This window comes from Streptopelia decaocto (assembly GCF_964273445.1).
Source record: "Streptopelia decaocto genome assembly, chromosome: Z".
In the NCBI taxonomy this organism is placed as follows: domain Eukaryota; kingdom Metazoa; phylum Chordata; class Aves; order Columbiformes; family Columbidae; genus Streptopelia; species Streptopelia decaocto.
The window spans coordinates 10,362,052-10,387,839 of NC_138657.1; the positions used below are offsets into that span (position 1 = coordinate 10,362,052).

Consider the following 25,788-nt stretch of genomic DNA (forward strand, 5'->3'; position numbering starts at 1 on the left):
GCAGCCACCAGACTGGGACACAACAGCAGCTGCCCCTTCTCTGAGCTTTCCCCTCCCCTCCCCAGGGCTGAGAAAAGCATTCTCCATAGGAGCAGCTCCTGCCTGACATAAACAGTGCAAGAGGCAAAAAATTAAGAGAAGTCAAATTGCAGGAGCTTCTTACCTAGATCCCTAAAGCCAGAGAGTGGAGGAAGCCATCACCAGAACTGAAGCCATGGAACATTTTTGGAGTCGCTTTCAAAGAGAAGCAAAATATGAATGTGTAGGTGAAGATTTGGAATGCTGTAGCTTGTACTTAATATCTTCCAACAGCTCTAAAGGTGACTTCAGAGGACTCTTCCACTGGACAGGAAGGTGCTGCTGATAACTGCTGTTAACTTGCAAGTGTGACCATCAGGCTGCAGTTTTTTGCTGGCAACCTACAAGTGCCACCCTGTTTCCATTTGACTCAGAGCACAGTTCCTTTAACAGAATCACAGAATCATAAAATCATAGAATAGAATTACACAGCTTTAATTGGGGCAAGGATGACCAGCCATGTCTGCGTACATCAGGTGTGGGCATGGGACTGCAGCAGTAGGGAGTGCCTGTGATCATCATGTCTCATGATGCCTTTATGCTGGATGTCTCTTCTTCCTGAGAAAAGGACCTTATCTGGATGAAAGTCTGCCAGAATAAAATTAGCCCAGCAACATTTCAAACATGATCCAAACTGGCAGAATAGGTCTGCACTAGGCTGCAGCTCTGCATCAGGTTCACAGAGATTTCTGTGGTTGTTCTGGGAGCCCTGAAGCCTCAGACACTCCGTCATCTAACTACAGCCTCACCGGTGGTTGTGCAGGTTCTGGCCATTCTGCCACTGTTGGCACTGGTAGCATCTCTCTTTTCCACTTGCCTACCTGTTCTCACAAGCTTTTAAGGAACTTGAAAGAGATGCTTACTCCTCTGTGAAAAGCAGTTGAAATTACGCTGTGAATTCCTGAGTTTTTAGTGAAATTCAAACAAAAAGAGAAAATGGTTGTATAAGCATAATTTCTTGTGGATGCAAACCAATAAACCACTGTTCTGCTGTGGGCAGATCTCATTTCTGCCTTGGCTTCTATATTTGTGAAAAAGGAACTGTGACACTGTTCATGGTGATACTACCCAGCATGCCGAGAACAGTTGGTTGTGTGTTGCAGCAGGGTTGCTGCTACAAAACAAAAATTGATGGACACTCCATCCAGAGAGGATGAATCTGCTCAGAGATATCCCTTTTCTAAAATGCAGATCCCCGAAGCCTTCTGTTTGCGTTGTTTTCCAGGGGGAGTGGCGTGGAAAGAGCTTTTTTCAGGCATGAGGCTTGTCCATAGGCCTGAGCATCCTGTGATTGTCTGCGTCCCTGGGGGAAGGCACAAAAGCTGGGCAGACATCTGAGAAGCCTGAGAAGCCTGCATTACTTGCATACTTCAAAGACAGTTACTTATTAGTATAAGAATTAAGTAATAGGAAGAATTTTTTTACTATGAAGGTGGTAAAATATGGGCACAGGTTGCCAGAGAGGTGGTGGATGCCCCATCCCTGGAGACATCCCAGGCCAGGCTGGACGGGGCTCTGAGCAACCTGATCTGGGTGAAGATGTCCCTGCTCATGGCAGGGGTTGGACTGGATGAGCTTTAACGGCCCCTTCCAACCCAAGCGATTCTATGATTTTTTGATAACAGCAAGATATCTGACTCTTAATGAGGCCTTTTATTCTCAGCAGACTTTTTTATGCACTGGACCTAATGGACAAGGTGATGGTTGTTGTTACTCTCCTGCTCAGCAGTCCAAGCTGTCACATCTGGGAGCAGCTGGGCAGCTCAGGACCCGCTGCTGGACCCAGCTTTGGCAGCGTGACTCCTGGTTGTCCATGGAGCTGATGCTGGTGCAACCCAGAGGAGAACCTGGCCCCAGAGAAATTCCCCCTCCAGCCTCTGGTGGGATGATGTAGGGTCGAGGATGAATTCTCAGCCTCATCCCTGCACCAGCCAGCTTAAGCCTGTAAGGAGAACCTAGTGATGCTGGGTTTTTCCATACTGGTCAGAAATGAAACAAGCCCGTCAAGGGGATTTTTTTGTAAAAGACCCCTGCAGTGTCGACTCAGGTTTCACTTCTCCCTTCAAGAAAGAATCCTGCTGATTATTAGAGGAGGTTTCAAGGCTGCTCTCTAGTGGCTACCACCATCGTGATAATTTTTGTAGTAGCAACTAGGATTTAAATTTGTCTCAGCAGCAGGAAGCTTGATTAAAATCTGCACAACCCTTCTGGTTACTTCACTTATTTGTAAGGGGTTTAGGGTGGTTTTGTTTCTCCTTTTTTTCTTTGCCATCCATTGAACTGTCTTATTTCAAAGAACTGGCGTGCCATGGAAAAGGGAAGCTGATTTTGGTTCAGCATTGCTTTCTCCTGCCATCGCTGAGGCCTCCTGCACCTTGTTCCCACAGCCACGACCTGCTACCATGGTTCTCATTCTTCTTCCCAGGACAAGCCGGGCAGCTCAGCCCAGATCAGCACCTGGTGATGACAAACACGGGCTGTCCTCCCTGGAGGACGGTGGGTTGTCCACCTGCTGAGCTCTCCTGCAGCTTGTTGCAGTGGTCTCATTGCTCTCCCCTGCCTTTTCCCAGCTCCTCAGCTGGAGTCACTCTGCCTGAAACAGAGTTTCTGGGTGAAAAGAGTTCAGTCAGAGAGCAGCCTGATTTCTCTGTGACTTTCCTCCCACCAGGAGACTGAAGGGCCCTGTCTGAACAAGCAGTGAATGGGATGGAGAGCCCATCCTCCTGCTCCCTCCAGGAGCACCCTATGAGCTGCAGGGGAGAATAGCGCCAGGGACCAACCCAAAGCCTTTCACATTACAAAGCAAATAAAAAGCACTGGCAGAGGAGAAGAAAGGCATATTGCCTTCCTTGGGTGCCTCACACACCATCCCTAATGTACGGCAGTGGCATCCTTTACATTGGACTGTCTGAGCAAGAAAAAAAAGTCATATTGCAGTTTTCCAGAATCTTACAAACATTTCCAGACCTCTGAAAAGTGTCCTATAGGAGAGAATGGGGGTGATGCAGCCAGACACTACTGTACATAGTAGTGGTGGGTTACATTTGCATTGTGTCATTTGTTAGCTCTTCTAGGTTTTATAAAAAGATTTTTTAGTGTTTTGCTGTTGTGTTTCAGGAAGAGGGAGAGTGCTCTAAAAGCCCATGACCATCCTGATTTACCAGATTGTTCCATAAACCTTATTCCAAACTGTTTCTTCATTTAAACCGTGCTGGAAATTATTCTCTAGCCGTTGTCTTTCGGAAACAACTTGCAAGTCCTTCAGCTTAGAAAGTATCGTTCCTTTTCATATCTTTGCAGGAAAGATAGAGAAGATCAAGCCTCCTCCATCCCCCACCACAGAAGGCCCTGCCTCGCAGTCTGACCCGCTGCCCGAGGAGCCTGCGGGAGCCCAGCGACCCAAGAACCTGATGCAGACCCTCATGGAGGATTACGAAACACACAAAACCAAGAGACGAGAAAGGATGGACGACAGCAGTGTAAGTGCTCTTTTCCTCTTCACATCTTGCTCTGCGATAGACACCATGACTGATGAGAAACAAAATTCAGACAACAAAAATATTTGTTTCTCAACAATCTGCTCAGATCACGTTGCAATTGTGCAAGGATTTTAACACATTGTTAGGGCCAGTGTCTTTGAAATGGAAGGATGAGGGCCACTGGAGGGGAAGAGAGAGTGTCAACTGCAAATATCAAAGGAAACTCATATTAAGTTTCTTTTTAATTAATTCATTAAAAATAAAGGCTCCAGGTAGCTGCTCTGCAATTGTTGGGCTCTGTTAATTCTCGCATCACCAAGACCCTCCGATTGGTTATTTCAGTGGGTCTTTGAACTTTGTGGATCAAGCATATATTCATGTTTGTGTTCATAGACTCCCAAAGTCCCATCCCAGCGTGGTCAGGATTCAGCGTAAGTAAACTAATAACTTCCCTAGAAATGACCTCTTGCAGAATTGGATTGGGAGTGCGTCAGAAATTGACTTGAATCCTTCAACAGGCAGCATGCTCTTTTGTGCTGGACTTGTTGTCCTTCTTCCATGCAAACAGAAAACCAGCCAGAATTTCAGTTTGTGAAATGGGTGCCTGCACTTCAGTCATTACTGTAGCACTGTTTAAACCAATTAAGGCACTAATAAAAAGAGCTACAAATTTCATAACTGAAAGTGTCAAAATTCAGGTGCATCCATTATACGACCTATTTCCCAACAGAGCCCAAGGTCATTCTTACTCAGAATCATTATTACTGTGGGCAATGAGTGCAGAAGGTAGTGATATATAAGTGCAATATAAAACTTCTTAAATGAACACAACATTTGCTGAAGCAGCCGCAGTCCTCTGGGCTTTTGCCAGAGAGGTCAGAATGGTGACCCCAGGGCCAAGGAGCTCATGCTCCACACTGCGTTCTAGTAATGTTCGTTAAAGTTAGAGTCTCATTAGGCGTACAGAATGAAGTGAAGGTTTGTAATGTGAATACTGCACTAGTCTGGCAGCTTTTAGTCGTTACCAGCAGATACTGTGCAGCAGCAAATACTTAAAATCAGAAGAACTGCAGTGCGGAGGGGTCATGTTGCATTTCTGCTGGTTAACTAAAACTTAGTAGGAAAGCCGACTCACACTGTAAACAAATAAATTTCCAGTGCACACCAGAAACTTTCTGGTCCTTCCTTCTATTGAAGCTGTTGTAAAACGAGATCTCGTGATCCAGCAGGCTCCTGCTGCCGGGTTGGAAGCCAGCCCATGCACAAGACCATGCCTTGTGCTAGCAGCGGCATCTTGGGAAGGATTTCCCCTCCCTCCCCAAAGCACCCAGTGAAATAGGGTGTCTACACCTGCTCTGGTGGGTGCTGTTTTCTAGCATCTCCCCAGAGGTTCTGTTTCCCTGAAGGACCCTTAGGGGTTCGCAGGAGACATGTCACACCCTCACACCCTTTGCAGAAGTCAGAGCAACTTTAAAAAAAGATGTTATTAGACGTAACTCCCTCTGCTCAGTTACCCGAGTGCAGCTCCTCAGGTGTTTGCAGAGCTGCAGGTATGCCCCTAGAAAGCAGGCTGGCCACAACTGCATGATCTCTTCTGCAGTTTGAAGTGAGCCCTTGTCCTGATTGGAGCTGGGTGCCAGCTCAGCTGTCCGTGGCTGCTAAAGCTGCCCAGACACTGACCGCCCCAAGATGCACGGCTGGAGATTAGTGCCCATCAGGCAGCACATGGGATGGATCCTCTTCTGGGATTAATTGTCAAGGCTGCAGTGAATTTACAGAGCCCCAATGCACACCGAAGTCCCACAGTGTTGCAGTTTGTTGTTATTCTCCTCTAAACGCATTGCATGCAGCCAAACATGATTTGCGTTTTGCTGCTGCCTATTTGAAATCCTATTAGAGGGCAATGTCCTGCAGAGCCCAGGGGGAGTTTCTCTGAACAAGTGGGAGTGCTTTGTTTCTCTTCCCTGCCTTTTTCCGCTCTTCTTTTGTAAAAAACTCCCACCATTTACAGGGGAAAGATAATTCAAAAAAGAAGTGCTCTTTTTCTGCTCTCCTTATGTAAAAAACTCCCACCATTGACAGGGGAAAGATAATTCAAATATGAAATGCTCAAACTGTTAATCTGAGTTAATACAGGGTGCTTCAAGAAGATGGACCCAATTGAGAGGTATTTGGGACGAATTCAACTATCATCTCGATGTTGTCCATACAGGAGGTGGAGGGAACACAGAGCATTTATGAAAAGGTTATGCAAACTTGATAACTCGTTAAACCATTTGTAAATTTTTGTGTAATTGTGACATGTTGCTGTTGTGAAATTTGGTCCATGTTTTTGAAACAGCCTGTATTTTACATGCCAGGCTAAGCAATAATCACTTTAACAACAAATAGGTTTGGTTTGTCAGCAGGCGACATTTGAATACGTGCTCAAGAAAAATATTTCTGTACTAAAGAAACAAAAGAGTACATCACCAGCCTGTATTTAAAAATACTTGAAATGCAGTGGGGGAAGGAGCATAACTGACAACCAGACTGGCAGCTGCCACTTGGAGCATTAAGTCCTGAGAGCTGAACATGGCTCAGTGTTGCGAGTGAGGGGGACCAGAGATGTGCTGGGGTAGTGGGAGCAGTCGGGATGCTGTGGTACCCGAAGCAGGACAGAGCCAGCACTGCTGTGGGGGCAGAAGGCAACTGACGGATATAGCTTTAATTTCTCCCTACATAAGACACACCAAAAGGCAAGAGGGTGGTTTTGGTAGGTCATCTACCCTACCTCTCCTTTAAGCATCCAGTCTATGCAACGTGGCCACTCTTGCCGGCGCTTGCAGGTTTTGCTGTTCAGAGACAGAGGGACATGAAGCACATCTGCTCTTGGAAGAACATCACTGCTCAGGCAAGGGGACAGTTTCTTCCAAAGAGGATGTGTTACACTAGAGGCTTCAACAGGTGAGAAAAAGAGAAAAAGCAGCAGCAAGAACACGGGTCAGCCACCGACGGTAAACAAGACTGAGACTGGCCAAGCAATGTCATTAAAAAAACCATCAAACTGACTAATTTTTTTTTTTTATGACACCAAGTTGCTTGAAATCCTATACTCCGGGATGTGCCAGTTCTTGCAATTTCTTTATTTTGTTCTTGTTTCCTGGTTATAACATGCTTGTTCAATGTACTAATGCTGGTCTTTTCCCTTTCTACCAGTACACCTGTAAATTACTGTCTAGCAAGGTTACTTCTGAGGTACTTTTCACCTGCTTATTTATTTTTGCTTCCTCTTGCATGGTGATTCCAAGTGCATGTTGCTGCAGTTTGCATTTTCATGCTGTGTGCCAGTGCTGTTTCATATCAAAACTGGGATGCAAATGTGTGTGGGGGATATTCCTTCTTATCTCTCATCAACAAATATTTGTGTGGCTGGTTTTCTAACCCTTGAATTCTAGTTACAATTTCTGGCACGGGAGGGGTTGTAATTAAAGGGATGGGAGCTGTTGCCCAGGACTGGATCATTCCTGAGGCATGAAATGAGAACTTCTCCTTAATCCCTGTTACTGTGTAGCTGCCAAAGCTAAACCTGGCATCCAAGCATCTTCAGATGCTGAGTGAAACTGCTGTAGCTTTCCTTTGTCTCTGATTACAGTGTATTTAGCCCTATGAAAACCTTTAGTAGTCCTTAAAGAATCCACACACCAACCTTCCATCTGTGGAAGAAGAGAGTCAGATCCAAGAGCATGGCCACAGTCTGGTGAATTTTGTGAACCTGTCCTTGTCCCTGTGTGTTGGGATGTGATGACTGATCACGGTCCCACAACTTAGTATCTGTGTTGGTCTCAGAGTAGAAGAAACCCAGACCTGCTGAAGAAAGAGTATTTACAGTGACATTTGGTGTTTTAGCAAGGCAATAACCTGCACGGTCTTTACCCCTACAAAGCTGGACTCTGACAAATCCAACGACTTTAAGAGCAGGGAGTGGATACCAGCTGTACTTCTGCAGTGTTTGTAGGAACGAGGTGCTCAATAATGTGGACACTTCAAATACCTGGAATTTTCTGTGCAGATATATGTGTAAATCTGGAGTTCTCTAAGAGACACAAACAGATTGTGGTAATGAGGGACACTCATTTGTTCAGCACAAGCATTTTTTTATCAATATGAACCTTCCACTATTTCCCTATTCCATAGCATATTTGACCACATTATCTACCTCAAGACAAGTATATGAACATTTTCTGTCCTGGAGAGTAAAGCAAAGTCAAGTCTATGCCATTTCCTGTTCATTAAATAATTCAGTGCGGGTTTTATCTCACTGATACAAGCCCGTGACTGATCTTTGCGTAAGGTATTTATAGAGCATTAAGCAATATAAGAGCACTGTGCTTTCAGAGACCTGGTTTTAAACACAGATTGAGCCTCCTTTCCCCATAATATCTGCACAATAATCTGAGTAACGATTTATGAACCATCAGTAGTGACCAGAGCATTGGATATTGTGCGAGAGGCAGAAGCTCAGGTGTAGATTTTACATGCTCAGCTCTTGTCCTTCTGCTGAGCTGCGTTGTGTGTCTGCTTTGTAAAATCATAATGACACAAGGAGTAATGAGCTGGAAATGAACATGCACGTGTGGGAAAGGGAGGAGGGGTGAAAAAGGCTGTAGGACACAGCTATTCTGTGTGCGGGTAAGGGGATGTCATCTGGCTAATCCCCAGCGTTGAGCCCCACACTGAAACAGGTTCTCACTGGAAATCTTCAGCTGAGGCCAAGCAGCTGTTCAAAGAGACCACAGATAACTACATGCTTGCACAGAGATAGGTGGTTTTCATCCTCAAATCTGCTTTTGGACTTAGAAATATAAAGATCTTCAGATTTACAGGATGTTATCCTAAGTTTGCTTAGTATTAATTTCAGTCATGATGCAGCGGATACTGCATTCAGGTGGCATTTATGTAATATTGAAAGATACTGCCGAAAAATTTTGACAGAAAACCAGCATACTAGATTTGATGGCAGAGGGCACATGGTCTATACTGTAATGCTGACCAGCAGCAGTACGATACTGTTACTGTGTTGTTTCAAGTAAAAGCATTTTTGTTTCAGATGATACCCAGCTCCTCACTCTGCTCCTCTGCTCACTAGAGGTCTGGTGTATTCAGGGAATACTAGTAAGTAGGTACAAAAAAGAAAATACCTTTATACTGAGAAATAGATGTTCTTTGTCCCACAGTAGTTCCAGTTTTATGTTAAAGCATTCAGTTTATTGCTCCTGATGGTCAGGCAGCCCATTCCCTGTGTGTGCCTGTCCCTTTGTGCACGGCGTGCTCCATGGAGGTGTCTTGTGCAATGACTGTCCCGCATGGAACTGGTAGATTTTAGATACCCAGACCTTTGCATTTTCTTTTTCTTTTTTTTTTTTTCTTGCTTTTAGTTCTCCCAGGCCCAGATGGGAAGAATCAGTAAATTATTAAACTCCAGAAAAAGAATTTTGCTTCCACATTAGTTTTGCTTGTACTGTTGAATAAAAAATTAACCTGTACTGTATAGTAGTCAGTTTTATTCATTGGTGGGGATAAATATGCTTTGGACTAAAGCTTCTCTGTATTCTGCTTTTCACTCTCTTGATGCCAGTAAGAGAGCAATTAGTGTCATGTCTGTTGGAGGGAAACTGAGGACAGGTAGTCTCCATCTCCAGGATGGATAGATAAATCCATCTAACACCTGACAGTGGTAGCTGTTTTGATCTTTTTTTTTTTTTTCTTTTTTTTTTTTTTAGTCCTCAAAAATAAATTGAGTCTGTCAGGGAAGACGCCTCTGCAATTCTTAGTGAGACCCCAGGGTTGCAACCACAAGACATTTTATGTCACATTGGTTTTTTTTTCCACTGACGTGGCCTTACCATTAGGACGTAGCCAGCTCAGTTCTTCAGCCCCTTGACTGGGGTGAAATGTCTCCTTCATGACCTTTCTGATTTTCAGTGTACACCTCCCATGTGCAGTTATGGCCTGGCTGCCTTGGGGTGCTCCAACCACCCAACCCTGTCCCTGCCTGCACCCGCTCAGCTGCCGTGGGGCATCATCAGGGAGAACACTTGGGAATCATCAAGGTATCATCTTGTAACGTGGCCCAAGTGCGGCGTGTTACAAACCCCCAAATCAGCCACAACAACAAAAGGAAAAGACTTCCCTTCTCTTGACCTGCTGTGGAGAGCCTCTGGGTGCTGGACTCATGATGGGTCTACAGACAGCCGCGATATCTGCCAAGAATATTTTAAAATGGAGATCATTTGCTATTTTAGGCAAGCGGCTTCCTGGGTTGTGAATTCAGTGCTCCACGGAGGAGTCCCAATTCTCCACTCAGTCATTCCAGTTCCATGCTATAATTACCCCATTGTTTCCTCTAGTGGGTGTGAAACTGACACAGCCTAGTAAAAATGAGGGTTATTTTAGGTCAAGCACTCTTTTCAGCAGAATTTTAGGTTGGTGCAAAAGTAATTGCGGTTTTGGACAATGAATTTTAAATCATTATAACTAGGCTCAAACACATCTTTATTAATCAAAACAGGAACCATTATAATAAACACATTTTTTCCGACAAGAAATAAGTTTGTTTATTCCTGTAGCCTAAAAATCCATGCTTCAGGACTCAACGAACTCTTGGAAAGCATTTTCTGCATCCTGCTGATTGTGGAAGTGTTTTCCCTGCAAAAAGTTCTCAAGATGGTTGAAGAAGTGGTAGTCAGTTGGCGAGAGGTCAGGTGAATATGGTGGATGAGGCAAAACATTGTAGCCCATTCCTTCAACTTTGTAAGAGTTGTTTTTGCGACGTGCACTCAGGCATTGTTGTGGAGAAGAATTGGGCCCTTTCTGTTGACATGAGCTGCAGGTGTTGCAGTTTTTGGTGTGTTTTATCTATTATCTGAACATCATTCTCAGGTGGAATGGTTTCACTGGGATTCAGAAAGCTGTAGTGGATCAGACCAGCAGCAGAGCACCAAACAATGACTGTGACCTTTATTTGGTGCAAGTTTGGCTTTGGGAAGTGCCTCGGAGGTTCTTGGTCCAGCCACTGAGCTGATCATTGCTGATTGTCGAATAAAATCCACTCTTGTTGCATGTCACAATCCAATCAAGAAGTCGTTTTTTGTTGTGTAGAACAAGAGAAGATGACACTTCAAAATGGTGATTTTTTTTTCAGTCATCTTATGAGGCACCCACTTATCGAGCTTCTTCACCTTTCCAATTTGCTTCAAATGCTGAGTAGAATGGTCAACATCATTGAGTTCTTTGGTAACTTCTCATGTATTTTTAAGAGGATCAGCTTTGTTGCTCTCAGTTGGTCTTTGTCACCTTCTGATGTCCAGCCGCTCTGCTTCTTATCTTCAAGGCTCTTGTCTCCTTTGTGAAACTTTTGGCCCATCAAGGGTGACAGACACTGGAACAGGCTGCCCAGGGAGGTTGTGGAGTCTCCTTCTCTGGAGACATTCCAAACCCGCCTGGACATGTTCCTGTGCGACCTCACCCAGGTGTTCCTGCTCCAGCAGGGGGATTGGACTGGATGATCTTTTGAGGTCCCTTCCAATCCCAAACATACTGTGATACTGTGATACCACAGCACTGTACGTTCATTAGCAGCTCCTGGGCCAAATGCATTGTTGATGTTGCAAGGTGTCTCTGCTGCTTTACGACCCCTTTTGAACTTGAATAAGAAATTCACTCACATCTGCTTTTTGTCTAACATAATTTTCATAGTCTAAAATAAGTATAAAATAGAAAGTAACGTCAGTAGCAAAAAGAAAAAAAAAAGACGAGAGAAGGGCATTAAAATTATGTATTACACAACCACATTTATTTAAGAATGTATTCCAATATCAAATGACAAATTTCAACAATGCAAAAACCACTATTACTTTTGCACCAACCAATTACAGAATAATTCTGGAGTAACTATTCAAAGGGACCTTTAATTTATCTGATCTGCTATTTATTAATACAAAGCCACACATCAGTACTTGTTTCCTTGCGAAGGTTAAGTCCACATTCAATGCCCTTATAGTGTCTCTGATATAATTCTGGAAACAGTTTTCCTTGGAGCAACCAGCAACATTTGCAGAAGTAGATAAGCTTCTGTGCAGATTGCTGATGGGACAAACGGAATAAACCCTGTGGTTGTCATTTTAAGACAAAGATGAGCTAACTGATCCAAAGCAGAAATCTTCAAAGTTTAAGTGGACTGTTGGAAGGCATCACCAGAGACCATCACAACATTGTGGTTTCCTGCAAGGAAGACCATGACTGGAAACTTGAAAATTATATAAAATCTGTTTTATTTTCAGCTGGCATAATTCTACAGGCCAAAGTGAGCAGACCTTGTTTAAATATACTGTCATCTGTGACATGGCAGTTTTAATTTGTAATTGATGCTGAATTTGCTGTTTTTTCATGCAAATTTTGAAATCCAGTGGGGAGAAGAGTAATTTTCTGTGGTTTATTTGATCATTATGCCATACTGGTCTAGGTAGTCTCTTGTCTACCAGTAGTTGTTGCCATCTAAAACAAAAATCACTGGGTTTTTTTCCTTCTTCAGTGCTAACCCTGGAGAAACCACTGTCTTTTATTCTGAGAATATAATTATTTGATACTGTGATACCTAGTCCCAGTTGTGCTTCTCCATTGTTCGGTTTGGGTTGTCTTTCCTTGGTTCTGGCACTCAGAATCACAAACACGTGCTTTAAACCAATGGTCCTCATACCTGCAGCAGAGGTTGCTCCAGGACGCTGCTTACAGACTGATGTCTCAAGGAATTTTTTTACCAATTTTGATTTTTTTTTTTTAATTGTTAGGTTTGTGAGCACATTTGCCCTCCGCTGGATAAAACAGAAACTGTTCACAGCCCTGCTCCCTCTCGTGGTTGCTCTGCAAAAAAAGAGGCATCATGATTTGGGAACAACATATCAGAAAAAAATGCATCCAGTGGGCCTGGACCAGCTTTGGTCGGTGTGAGGAGGCAGGTGGAGCTTTAGCTCAAAATCGTCTCTTTTGGCTGGATTTTCCCTTTCGTTCTTTGGCTTGTTCATAGTCATAGTCAAAAGAAACTAGGAGGGCAAAGAAATACTAATAATGAAGCTGGCCAAACTCCACCCTGTGTTCAGCTCCTGCATGGAGGTCTGGGTCTCAGCATAAATGCAAAAGTACGTTCTCATTCCTGTAAGCAAAATTATGGCCTGTAATTCCAGCTGGCAGTTCAGACCTGATGTCCTGATCTTGCCTGTGCAGGAGCCTCTAGTACCTGTGCGCTTTTCCAACCACACCTTGTCACAAGCTGAAATAAAAGTTTCTTTAATCTTAAATTATTTATTTTTATTCCAGCCAAGACATAAGTCCTCACTGCATCTGGCTTTCTATACAGGAAATAAAATAACGTCATCCTTTCTCAAAAGGCCAGCTACTCGTCTACCGTCCAGGAGTGTGCAAAGCAGCTTGCAGGATGCACTAGGACCGGGGATGGCAGGCGTTGGTTCCGTGGACAGTCATGTATTTGTTAGGGGGTTTTTTACAGTTTGTTGGGGTTTTTTTTAACTGACCATGTAAATATTTTGAAAGTTTGCATCTCTGGGAGGGCTGTTCTAAAACATGTTTAGTGCACTGGACGTTGGCAGCTTTACAGTTTGGTCACGGGGCTGTTATTCAGTGTTGGTCAGAAAATAACATTGCCATGTGCTTCTGTAAGGAGGCACCAGGCCCCTTTATGTCTCACTTGCTTGGAGAAAAACACCCACTGCCATGCATTATTTGCCAAGAAGTACATCAGATGCATATTGCACTAATAGTTTTTGGTTTCACCTGATTATTTTTTTAACCTTGCTAAAACACATATTAAACCTGTTTCTTGTGTTTTTAGCTAAGTGTTTCTGTGTGTGCATGTGTGTGCATATGTATAATACATACACAGTGTGTGTATTTGTATGCGTGCATATATGTGTGTGACTGTGTATGTGTGTATGAAAAATAGATAAACATATCAAGGCTCATCTTGCACTCTGCAGGCTGTGCAGGTCCTCCTTCTGTAAATCTCCTCTTCCATATGCACAGAGTGACGTTTCACTCCAGGAGCACTTTGATCGCGCTGCATGGGCTTTCCCCTTTGGCATACCTGCAAGCCAAAGACCACGAGAAGCAGATGCGGGGGGCCTGCCCAGTTCTGCCTGTGAGGGTGACGTGCTGAAACAAGCAGCAAACTGCTTTCCCAGCTGCACGAGCAGCTCCAGAGCGGCCTCTGGACAAAGCTGCTGGCTGGCTGCTGGTTCCTGATGTCAAAGGTGTGCAGCTGCCTCTGGGGAGAGGACCAAGACCCTGTCCCCTGCCTTCCCTGGGCAGGCACGGGACAATGTGCAGCTGAAGCGAGCTGGGTGCTGCCAGACAACTCCTACCACTCCTGTCCTCCCATGGTGTGGCTTTGCTCTTGTGTGCCATCCGCCCCACCTTCACATCAGCAAGTGCTTCATCGCATGAGTCCTCCCAGTTTGTACAAGGTGCAGCACTGGGAGCCCTATGGGAAGGGCTGGTCCCTGCTGCAGTGGAGGGCATCCCAGCGACCACGGGCAGCTCACTGACATGCTGTGTTTTCCCTTTTTCTCTCCTGACCAGGTCCTCGAGGCGACCAGGGTGAACCGCAGGAAGAGCGCTCTGGCACTGCGTTGGGAAGCTGGCATTTACGCCAACCGGGAGGAGGACGAATAACCACGCTGCAGCGTGAAGACAGCGAGCAGGCACGCCAAAACCAAAAAGAGAGAAAGGAAGAATTAAAAAGAAAAAAAAACAAAAACAAAACAACAACCCACACCACGAAAGCAGCAGCATTTTAGCCCAGTATTTATTAAATACACAACAAACTTAAAAGATGCACATAGACACAGAAATGATCCAGCTCTTGGCAATCCTAAAGCAACAGGAAAACCCCAACTAGAAAATACCCCCTTCTGCTTCCCTCCGTTCCCCCTCTGAAATAATGCGATGGGGACGGTGCAGGGCGTGAGAGCCCTCGGGGGGACAAGGGGACCGTTGTCCCCATGGACTGGAGGGCCTGCAGGCTTGTGGCCGGGACGTCGGCATGGAGGAGCCTGTGGCCAGGGCTCGCTGACTGAATCGACAGACCTGCCTCGTCCCCAGCATCACCGTCCCCACAGCAGCTCCTGCCGGACCCTCCTGCAGTTCCTTCGCCTCCCACAGCCGCTGAACCGAGACCGTCAGCGTTGCTTTGGTGTACCCTGTCCAGCCACAAAACACAACAACATTGCTCTCTGTTGCTCTTTCTTTAAGGGGACTGAAGAGTTTGGTTTGGGAATGGGGTGGTTTTCTAAGGGGGGTGGGTTCTTTTCCCCTTTCTAGTAATTTATCTGTTTAAAAGAGAAAAAAAACAGGGAGACAGTTATTGCAAATGAACAATCCAGCACACCCAGTAAAACAGTCCTTGTGTTGCAAACACAAGCCATCACAATTTAGGAGTGGAATAGATGGGGATGAGAGCTAAGCCAAATGGATTACCTTAGCTTTAGGATCCTATATGCTTGCAATATCACTTGAGCTCCAGGTTCTTAGAGCATATTTACCTAACAAAGTTTCTAAATAGAAAATCTGTATTTAGTGGATGACAACTATTTTTTGACGATGGGGAGGGAAAGGAATGGCGTATGTGTAAAATCTATGAAGATGGGTAATTTGAAGTAGAAAGGTAGTGGGAAAGGGATACAAATAAAGGACATTTAATTTTTAAATGAGGCAATAATTGAACTAAGCCAGACTCTGGCCTAGGAAGAGGTATGAAATAAAGAACAAAGATAGTTACGTCTTCAACTATATTTATACAACCTAAAAAGCCTTTGAAGTAGAGTGCTTTGTGGAAGTCTTCACGTTTCCAGGCAACAATAAAAGCTAAAGGGCACAATGAGCTGGAAGGAGCGAGCAAGGAAGAGCAGACAAGGGAAGAAAACATTATGATGTTTGCCATTCAGCCGGTATGTTCAGTGCTACAAGCAAACCGTAGAGCCTTTAGTTATTGCTTAGGCTTGGGATCAGCAGTGAAGGGTTAGAGTGGATCTGTGTGTGTGTGGGCACGTGTGTGTGTGTGTGAGGCTGACATACCAGAACGTGTATGGCAGTGCGTGTATTGATTATTTTCTCCAAAGCTGTTTTACCAGCTATAGGGGTGAGTGCTATTTTTTTTCTTTCTGAAAGGGGATATAAAAACAAGGCACTGAGTTAATGCAGTATTTGTGATATTAAAATTTGACCCAACATGGTATTTGCATGAGTCACAATTGCAAAGTATTGACCAGTTTTGTAAGCTGACAATTAGGAAAGAAATGTGGTATTTATTCTTGTGCTTTGTATTTGTATGTAGTATAGAGGCTGCGGGTTTACTCTTTCCTTTTCATGCAAGCAATACAATAGGAATATTTTACAACTGGGAACCATAATTTCTGGACTAGAAACCAACAAGTTTGGGAGGTGACAGAAAAAAAAGACATCGAGCTTTTTTCTATATAAAATTTTCTGTCTTTTTTATAAACAAACTATTATTTTGACATCTTTTTTAAAAATCAGCAGCCAGGATACTGGTCCTCCCTTAAGCCTTTCCTTGATTTCATGACCTGCTGTGCTGTTATATCCTGAAACAGTGAGCTCATTTAAAATGAGTACCGATACTGTGAACATACTTCTGGTGCTTTTCTTAAACACAGAGCTTGCAACCAAATGATTCCACCCACCCCACCCCGCTTGTTCCTCCAGCATGTGATTTCTGTCCATGGACACTCATTTTGAGGCTTATTTTCAGGGAATCGTAGCAAATACAATTATATATACTCATTAACTCAGTTCTGTCAGTTGTCTCCCCAAGTGCTTTTGAACAGAAGACCCTGCTGAACTGAGCATTCACTGTGATAAGGGCAGCGAGCTTATCTCAAGGATGCTCTCCAAATCCAGGTGCGTGGGGAGGCACCGCGCCTATGAAGGAACTACATACCTAATGAAGGGGACCCATTCTTCGGACATGGCAATCAACAGTGGACTGTGATTCACGTCTGCGGGTGGGTCATTACTGTAAGACTGTAGGAAAAGCAACGCCATCAATACAGCACTCTAGTGAGACCGTACGTCGTGCAGCCGCAGCCGTGAGCTCTGCGCAGCGGTACCAAGAGGAGTCCTGTCTCCCTCCACCCTTGGGGAGACCGTGAGTGAGACTGGGAAAAAAACAAAAAAACATGGGTTTCCTGGGCAGAGGAGATGGCCCTTGTACTTACAGCGAGGTGGTTGTGCACCAAATCATGCTCTTCAGTTTCCCCTCATATTTGTTCCCTTCCCAGGAACCTGCATCTTTATTTTATTTAACCTGGAGGCCTGTTTTTTCCTCCTGCTTTCTCACTGGAAGCCGGCGACCTTGATTACCCATCCCAAGACATCCCTTCATGCTTTGCCACATCCTCCCCTACTGCCACAGTCAGCCCTCAGTCTTTGAAGTGAAAATTATATTGTACCCCTTGAAAGGAGAAGTGGTGGTGGAGAGAGGCCAGGCAGGAGTCCTCCACGCTAGAGGCATTCGCTTTCTGCCCCTGCGACAAAAGTATGTGCGTGCATCAGTGCAGGACAGCCAAACTTTCCACCCAGCAGGGTTTTTCTCTTCCAGAAATTATGGACACTTGTAGTCAGCAGCACACGTTCAGTGCTGTGGTAACAGGAGTGCGATGCAGTTTACTTGCCTCTGTTATTTCATTTGCATGCTACCAAGCTTAGGTGTTTATAAGTATACACCAGTAATACATATCTATCTATATATAACTATATCAAATGCAACAAAAGAGCACTATTGCAGAATTAACTTTGTCTCCACAAAAGAAATGCTCAGTTCCTTTCCCGTGGCAAAGACTGGTTTTAATGAAACTGTGTATTGAGAAATAGTTAAGCATTAGCATTTGTGATTATAATCAGTTTGGGGTTACAGTGCAGGTTTCCTGAACAATTCATTTTAAAAGCTGACAGTTTGGGCTTCATCGTGCTCCATACTGACATTATCTGAAGGAAAATACAGTAGCATTGACATGTTTGGCAACCTAAAGGCGGCATCCTTGTCATGACTTATCAACCAGTTTCAACAATACCTGGCTTTCTGTATGTTAACCACTTAAATGTTATCCTGCTTCTGTTTTATAGTGACTGTGAGGCCTACGATGCAAGTATATAATTATTTTCTCATTAAAACAGAAACCTGTGTTGTGTTTCTATAAAACTGCCTGTTTCTTCACATCCTTGCAGGAAGCTGCATCCACACGAGCAGCACATGGCTGGAGGAGAGCAGCCTGTCTCCCACCTCCCAAGGCAGCCATAGAATCAGAATCATTTTGGTTGGAAGAGACCCTCAAGATCATAGAGTCCAACCACTAACCTAACACTGGCACTAAACCATGTCCCTAAGAGCGTCATCTGCACGCCTTTTAAACACCTCCAGAGATGGTGACTCAACCACTTCCCTGGGCAGCCTGTTCCAGTGACTGAAAACCCTTTCTGTGAGGAAGCTTTTCCTTAATATCCAATCTAAACCTCCCCTGGTGCAACCTTAGGCCATTTGCTCTTGTCCTGTGGCTTGTTATTTGGGAGAAGAGACCAACACCCTCCATGCCACAGCCTCCTTTCAGGTAGTTGTAGACAGCGATAAGGTCTCAGCCTCTTTTTCTCCAGCCTAGCCTCCCCCTGCCTCCCCCAGATTCTCCTCATCAGACTTCTGCTCCAGACCTTTCACCACCTTTGTCGCCCTTCTCTGAACTCTCTCCAGCACCTCAGTGTCTTTCTTGTAGTGATGGGCCCAAAGCTGAACACAGAATTAGAAGTCAGTCTCCCCCCCATGACTCTGCTTCTGTCTTGTTATCTGGAGGCAGGAGAGATCTCTCCTTCTTCACTCGGTGGTATCAGCTGCAGTTACAAGAGCATCCCTGAGCATTTCCTATTAACATGCTCCTGGGGGGTTGCTGAGGCCACATCTGCTTCATGATGAATTGCACCAGCTTTCTTACCTTGCTTCCTTCACACCTGCAGGACCCTTGCCGTCCTGCACAGCAAAGCCCGTCATTTCAGCTAGTTGTCCATTTCCCACATGCACAGCTGCAGCAAACAGCTGCCTGCCCTTTGCTGCAGCCCCTCGGCCTGCTGACATGGTCAACTAGACCTGTCCCTCAACCCTGCTGGGGAGCTGCCACCAGCTTTGCCTGTGAAAGCAGGTCCACAGCAGCCTCTGCCCCGCCCTGAGCCTGGATTAGACAAGTGTTTAATTATAACCCTGCTCCACAGCCCGTGGGAGTAGGCTGAGGACATGGGTGATTTCAGTGGGAGCTGGATAGGGCCAAGCACAGCAATTCAGTCCGTGTTCTCCACGACACAAGCCCTCCTCTCCCTTGTGCACGTAGTATCAGAAACACCAACAGAGGAAAGTCAGATGTGGATTCCCTTTCCAGCTAGTAAATACTGCTGGAGTCAGAAGATGGGTTAGAAAACAAGCCTGGAAATTTATCCACCAGTTCTGGTCTCTACGTCTATGAAGAAAAAGAGCTCATTGTCTTTTCAACACAGAAGATGCTTTCTGTCTGCCTTTTCTTGATCTGTGCTAAGAAGGGCAGTGTATTGGATTTACTGGCACACAATGGTAAAGGGAACTCCTTCCAGACCTCTCCCTTGGGTTTTATGAGAATTAAAAGTGGAAATCGGGCTTTTGCAGGGAAGCGTTTAGATGTCACAGTGATGCCAGTGGGGTGACAGCAGCTCAGGAATTTTTGCAATGCATTCTGCTGTTACCAGCTAGTGGTATTTGTTTAGTAACACACAGGACACCTAAAATCCATGTCACACCACTGCATAGCCAATATGGCATGCACCAAGCTTTAGAGTATTTTTACAAAGTAGTTAAGAACTATAAAAGAGCCACTTTATCCATCATTTCTGTCATAGTGCCCCATGAGGTTAAGGACGATAAAAGAGCCAGTTTATCCCATATACTTATCCCACTTTTTATCCCATGTAATTATTCCACTGCTTACCCCATATAAGTAATTACAGACTATAAAATAGCCACTTATCCATAATTTCTGGCACAGTCCCATACAAGGTGAGTATATCGCGTGTCTTACAGTTGTGGGTGGCTTTAAGAGGCTTTAACACAGTAGGAAAGAAAACGGAGAGACAAAGGATCTCCTCTGCAGAAGTGGGTTTGATTAAACTGCCTTAAAAGGAGGGAGAGCATTCAGTACAGTGCTTTTGGTTGGGAGGCAGAAAAGGAGATTAAAAAAAATAATAATAACACAAATGGGTTCTGTAGCGTAAGAAAGCCAAATCAGAGCACGACAAGCAGAGGGACAGGGCTAGGGAGGACCAGAGCTACAGGTATTAGCAGGGATGTTAGGACTGAATATTACTTTCAGTTATGTTCCAGTTGTCGAATTGACTAGGATAGGCAGTCCACAAAACTGTTAGTGTGTAGGTCCAGCCCTGCACTCCTCCCCAGGTTAAAGACTGAACAGCATCCCAGTGTTTCACATGGTGTGAGATCAAGGGGCGGGGGCTGTCCTGTCACATCAGCAATAGCACCAGGTGCGGGGGGATGGAGGACAATAAAAAACATAAAAGCAAACTAACAAACAAAAGCCCAAGCAACAAGAGGAAAACCCCCAAATGCCATCCAGATCTCAAGGTCTGATTTATCAGCGTGGTCTCCAGGAAGAAACCTCTTTCACAAGCACTAGATGCAGTGTCAGTGTGAGAGCTCCTGCTCCGTCCCAGGCATGTGTCATCTCTGCAGTGAATTCAGGGCGGTGTGCCACCTGGAGATGAACAAATTTCAGGCCTTGTTCCAATTGAGAGTGTGGCGAGAAAAATCGATGAAGGAAGAAAATGTGCAAAGCTACTTTGTCACATTCTCCATTACTGCAAGTTGCATGGGGGGGGTAAGGGGGGGGGGGGGATGGATTTGTGTGGCAGCAGTGACATCTGGAGGGCAGATGGCACTATCCATGGGAAGACCTTTGTGAGGGTTTGACCCCAGCTAGCAATATAAACACAATAGCCACTCACTTACTCCCCCTTTCCACCCCTGAATAGGGGAGAGAATCAAAAGCGAAGGGAGAAACTTGTGGATTGAGATAAACCGAGTTTAATAAAATAACATAAATAAAAATAATAATATATAAAATGAAATATAAAATAAAGGATACTCAATGCAATTCCTCATTAACTCCGTCCGCACTGACCAGCCAGTTCCAGGAAGCAGCACCTGGTCCTGAACAGCTGTTCCCAGGAAGACAACAAGAGAAAAAGGCAGAAAGGCCCAGATGTCTCTGCCAATGGCAGGGTGGCAAAAGGCCAAACTAAAGAAACTCCTGAACAGAACTCCCCACAAGCAGGTCTCTGTCCTGGCTCCAGCCAAAAACTATCCCAAAGATCCCAAGATTCCTTTAATGAGAAGCATGACGCTAATGGGATGGGATACTCTTATTGATCAGTCTGGATTTCAGTCAATCTCTGCCCCATCCATGCCCTCCTTCCAGATGCCTCACACCTATGGGCTGAGCTCAGAACGTCCTTGGCTCTCAGACGACAGCAATTAAAAACATTAACTCTGTCCCGGGGTGTTATCTTCTTGTTCTGAAACTAAGTCCAAATAATGACCATGCTAGCTATGAAAAAGAGAGGTTTCTAACTGCATGAAGGAAAACTAACTTGTTTTCAATCAAACAAGCACAACCTTCACTTCCAAGGATGGCCCCTGGAAGACAAATTCTGGGAATAGCTGGTGCTGACTGATGCGTCAGTCTCAGATCCCTACCAGTGCCAAGCACACTACGATGGCACCTGTGTTACTAACATAGTAAGCCCGCTTGGGATCAGCAAAGGATCAGGAGGAGAACCACGGCACAGCTCACAAGCTTCTCCTGGGGAAGATAGTTGGAACGTGGAGCCTTGAAAAGACTGCTGTGCTTAGCATGTACACGCAGAGCCCTGGGCTTGCCTCCACCCATACGAGCTTCTGGGGTGCACCAGACCTCCCCACCAGCCCTTGCTGGGAGCAGCTGTGAACTCCGCATTGCCTCAGCAGGCACCTTGGTGCAGGGCTGTGTCTGGGCACACAGAACGCTTCACAAGGGGCCGTGCTGCACTGAACTCTTACTGTGGAGATTGCTGCTGCCTGGGAAGGTGTATGTGGGGCGGGGAGAAGAGTAGGAGGCTGAAAACAGCTCCAGGAGGACAGCAGGGTTTCATGTTGGGCTGTAGCAGAGAGCAACGCGCTCCCCGCGTGGCGTGTCACTGATGGCAAAAGGCTGTGGCTTGGACTGAGGAAGAGTGCTTAGGTACATCTGGAGTATTTTGTCCCCTTCTGGGCTCCCCAGTTTAAGAAGGACAAGGAATTACTGGAGAGAGCCCAGCAGTGGGCTATGAAGGTGATTAGGGGCCTTTTCTTATGAGGAGAGAGCTGGATCTGTTCAGCCTGGAGAAGGCTGAGAGGGCATCTTATCAATGCTTATAAATGTCTCAAGGGTGGGTGTCAAGAGGATGGGACCAGACTCTTTTCAGTGGTGCCCAAGATAGGATGAGGGGCAACAAGCACAGACTGAAGCACAGGAGATTCCATCTGAATATGAGGAGAAACTTCTTTACTTTGATGTGCCAGAGCCCTGGAACAGGCAACAGAGAGGTTGTGGAGTCTCCTTCTCTGGAGACATTCAAACCCTCCTGGAAACATTCCTGTGTGACCTGTTCCGGTGAACCTGCCTTAGCAGGAGAGTTGGATGAGATGATCTCCAGAGGTCCCTTCCAACCCCAAACATTCTGTTCGTCTGTAAAATGGCTCCAACAAGCACTTCTTCCTCTTGTAGTATCTGGGAAAGGTGAACTCTCTTGGCCTTACCTTAAAATGAGCATCAAGTCCTCAAGATGTAATTGAAATACAAGAAGCCAGGAAAATGCTAGCGAAAACACATGGATAATGACATAACCCTGGTGAAGCCACATTTCATAGCACTCACGTGACACTTGAAAAGTGTTGCAAGCAAATAACCAGTCATTAGAAAGGAGGGAAGAGTGTCATCTGCATGGAGAAAGGTGGAGTTTCCTGATACACAATGGGAATTGACTTGCCAGGCAGCTTTGTTGCCCCCGCATTGCGTGGAGGAGGCAGAAAGTATTCAGTCTGACTTAACGAGTGAAAGAAGGAAGGTGCTAAAGTAGGGCACTTGCTCACTCCCTGGTATGTCTTGTTTACTTATAGAAGCGCAGCTTTTGCATACGGCACCAGCCCAAGGTGGATCCAGACTTTCACAGCATTATCCTTTCCTGCTGCCTGTCATCTCCTTGCCCTCTGCTGTTCCCTTCTGGACTCCATAGGATGCTGTCCACATGCAAAACATGACTGGTTTGGGGCAGCAAGACTAGACGGCTCCCATGAACAGGAGTGTGTCACCCTGCTTCCACGGATCCTCACGGGATGGAGAAGACCCTAGCTCAGACCAAGTCCCCAGCCACAGGCCCCTGACTCACCACCACTGCAAGGCCCCATCAGCCTCCAGTCAGGCTCCCTTCCAGGACGGTTTCCTCTCCTCAAGTATTTAACTGGTTTACACTTCTTTGCCAGAGTGGAAGAGAGACACATAAGACAAACCTTGAGTGGATCAGATCCAAAGCACTTAGATACCTAAATACCTCTAAGGAGCTTCTTCTTTGAGGGCTACACAGCACTGAACTCAAGTGGAAGTCCATGGATTTGGCTTGTGTCAACGCACTATAAAATGATGTGGGGTTGACTTGAAAGGGTGTTGATGGAGAGCCAGGCGAAACAAAAGCCTTCTCTTGGTTGTATTACTCATTCAAAAAGGGGCTTGATTACAGCTTTTCTTTAATGATGTGTTTGAGGAAAAGAACTGAGCCAAGCTCCAGCCATGGAGTGCTGCATAGAAGGCAAACTGAGCTTGTGTGAGGTGGAGAGGGTTGTTTTTAAAGAGGAAGTTAATTGCAAGTTGTGGGACTTCATATGTAAAGAAAGTGAAAATTTCTGTCAGGAATGGAGGGAGAAGGGGATAGGTAAAGCAGGTCAGAGAGGAGTGGTATAAACAGAGGAAAACAGAAAGATAAGTAGGGGAAAATCTTGCTGATGGGAATTTTTCATGCAGGGAACCATTTCTGAAGTCATATGAAAGCATACTCGGACAACGTTCGAGCAGGGATAGAAGCTATATGGCAAAAAGCATATTTACCCAAGCTCTCTGGAAACCAGACCAAAAACTCTGCCAGTTGCAGAATGGGTCTCACGTGCTGCCAAGTCCAGACTATGGCAGTGTAGGACAAGATCCAGCTCAGCTGTCCTTCTTGGACACTGTTTGCTGAGTTGGTTTTCAGCAGAAGGGAGCCAGGAAATAGCTGAAGGATCTTGTTGCTCATGAGCTCCATAATTTATTGACATGCAGACTCTTTGAGTTTATAAATTAAAAGATAAGTCAATATAGTCTGTCTAAGTGTTGCAGGATGTTTCCCAGGAATTTATTATCAAGGTGCCTCAGCACTAAAGGAAAACAGTATTTTCCCTTCCAAAACAGCATTTCAGTGCCCCAAAGGGCTTTATTTTTCAAATCTTCCTTACTCTCTTCCTTACTTCCCTTCCTTTAAAGAAGTATTAAATCAGCATGTTTTTAAATGTCAGAGAGGTCACTCTGGGTTTACTCTGTAGGCATCTGCTTTCTTTGCCCTGGACAGCCCTGCCCTGAAAACTCATGGCCAGACATGACCTGATAGCTGGAAGCAGTTTCCACTGGCATCTTGGAGGTGACATCCAATGCAAAATCCCTGAAGGACTTGAACTTGGATAGCTACTGACCCTTGGAAAGTGGTGGTGTGGAGGTGTGTGACATATGGCAATGAGAAGCATGAGCCCGTATCACCTGCACCTGGCCCAAGCCCTGCAGCAGCAAAGCAATCACATCTACAGCAGAGCAAGAAAAGCAAGGTCTTTTGGAAGGAAGAGCATGCACTTGACATGGCCCTCAGCCATGTCCTCTTGATTTTCAGCAAACAGGAGTGTCTTAGGTCCTGCAGCAAGCTTAAAAATTACAATTGTCTATATATTTATTTGTGCCTGTTAGACACTGAAGAACTGCAGCCTGGAAAAAGTTAGCAGCAGCAATATTGCTGGAAAGCTGCATAGACTTTCTTGTTTCCTGGGTACCTTTTGCCCAATACCCATCTTCAACTCCAAAATTCCCTGCGGATCAGTGGGACTCTTCAGACAAAGGAGAAAACATGCAGTATTTTAGTCCCATTAATGTCTTTTTGTACACATACTGGAGTCCTAAAGATTCACAAAATCTTCCAAGGCTGTTCATTCACTAGATGCCTGTGAGGGTGCTAACTAAAATTCTCCTGAGCATACAGCAACCTGCCTTGCCCTGTCTACATGAGCCTTCTCTAGAGCCTGGACCTTTCTCCTGAAGCACCTTGTCTGATGCAGAGTTGCGGGACTGGGGAACCACAGATGCATCTGCCCTCTGTGTCAAGTGGAGGTGACACCCCTGCATGGGGTTGCATAGCCTCAGTGGCCCTTGCTGCTTTCCAGGGAGGGCCCCACCAGCACCGAGGCTGCACTTTGCCCACCCAGGCACGTCTGTCTCATCTGAGGAAGAATGGTGCCATTTTCCACTAGTGCCCTGCATCAAAGCAGGTTCAGACATGGTCCCCTGTAGCCTCCCAGACACCTTCATGGAGGATGTTGGCACCTTTCCTTGTTGTCCCAGGGACCTCTTCACCCCACCAGGCCCCAACAAGAGCCTCCACCCTCATCGGGCTGCAAGCTTGATAATTAGCCAGGCGTGGCTGTGGCACATGTTAAAAAACAGGGTTAACCCTGTTATCTGCTGTGCCTTATTATGCCAGGTTGCCAGGAAGTGCTCGGTGACAGACACTTCCATGGGACCTGCTACCCTAAAACCACCTTGGGCTGGGTTGAGCAGCCACCACCAGCTGTGCTTAGGGGCTTGTGAGTGGTCCATGGAGGACCTGCCTGGCCCTGAACAGATGGTGCTCTGTAATTAAGGAAAGGGTTTGAGAGCTTGCTATCGAGTTTCCCCTGTTTTTTATTTCTGAGCTGCAGAGGTTCATTAAACATCCCCCACAGGAAGAGCTGCCACATGGAAAAAGAGGGTGATATGGCTCATAAATCTCACCA

The 25,788-nt window shown here is 45.5% G+C and overlaps 1 protein-coding gene across 5 annotated transcripts in view; it reads left to right on the top strand.

Annotated features, from left to right (window-relative positions):
- PALM2AKAP2 (PALM2 and AKAP2 fusion) overlaps window positions 1–15,838 on the top strand; it is a 267,247-nt gene extending 251,409 nt beyond the window's left edge. For all 5 annotated transcript variants that reach the window (XM_082074261.1, XM_082074262.1, XM_082074263.1 and 2 more), the window contains 2 exons: window positions 3,379–3,557; window positions 14,190–15,838. In XM_082074261.1, the coding sequence (XP_081930387.1) occupies window positions 3,379–3,557; window positions 14,190–14,282 (272 nt within the window). In that variant the 3' untranslated portion in view covers window positions 14,283–15,838. The remainder of the gene's footprint in view (window positions 1–3,378; window positions 3,558–14,189) is intronic.
- The last annotated feature ends 9,950 nt before the right edge of the window (window positions 15,839–25,788 follow it).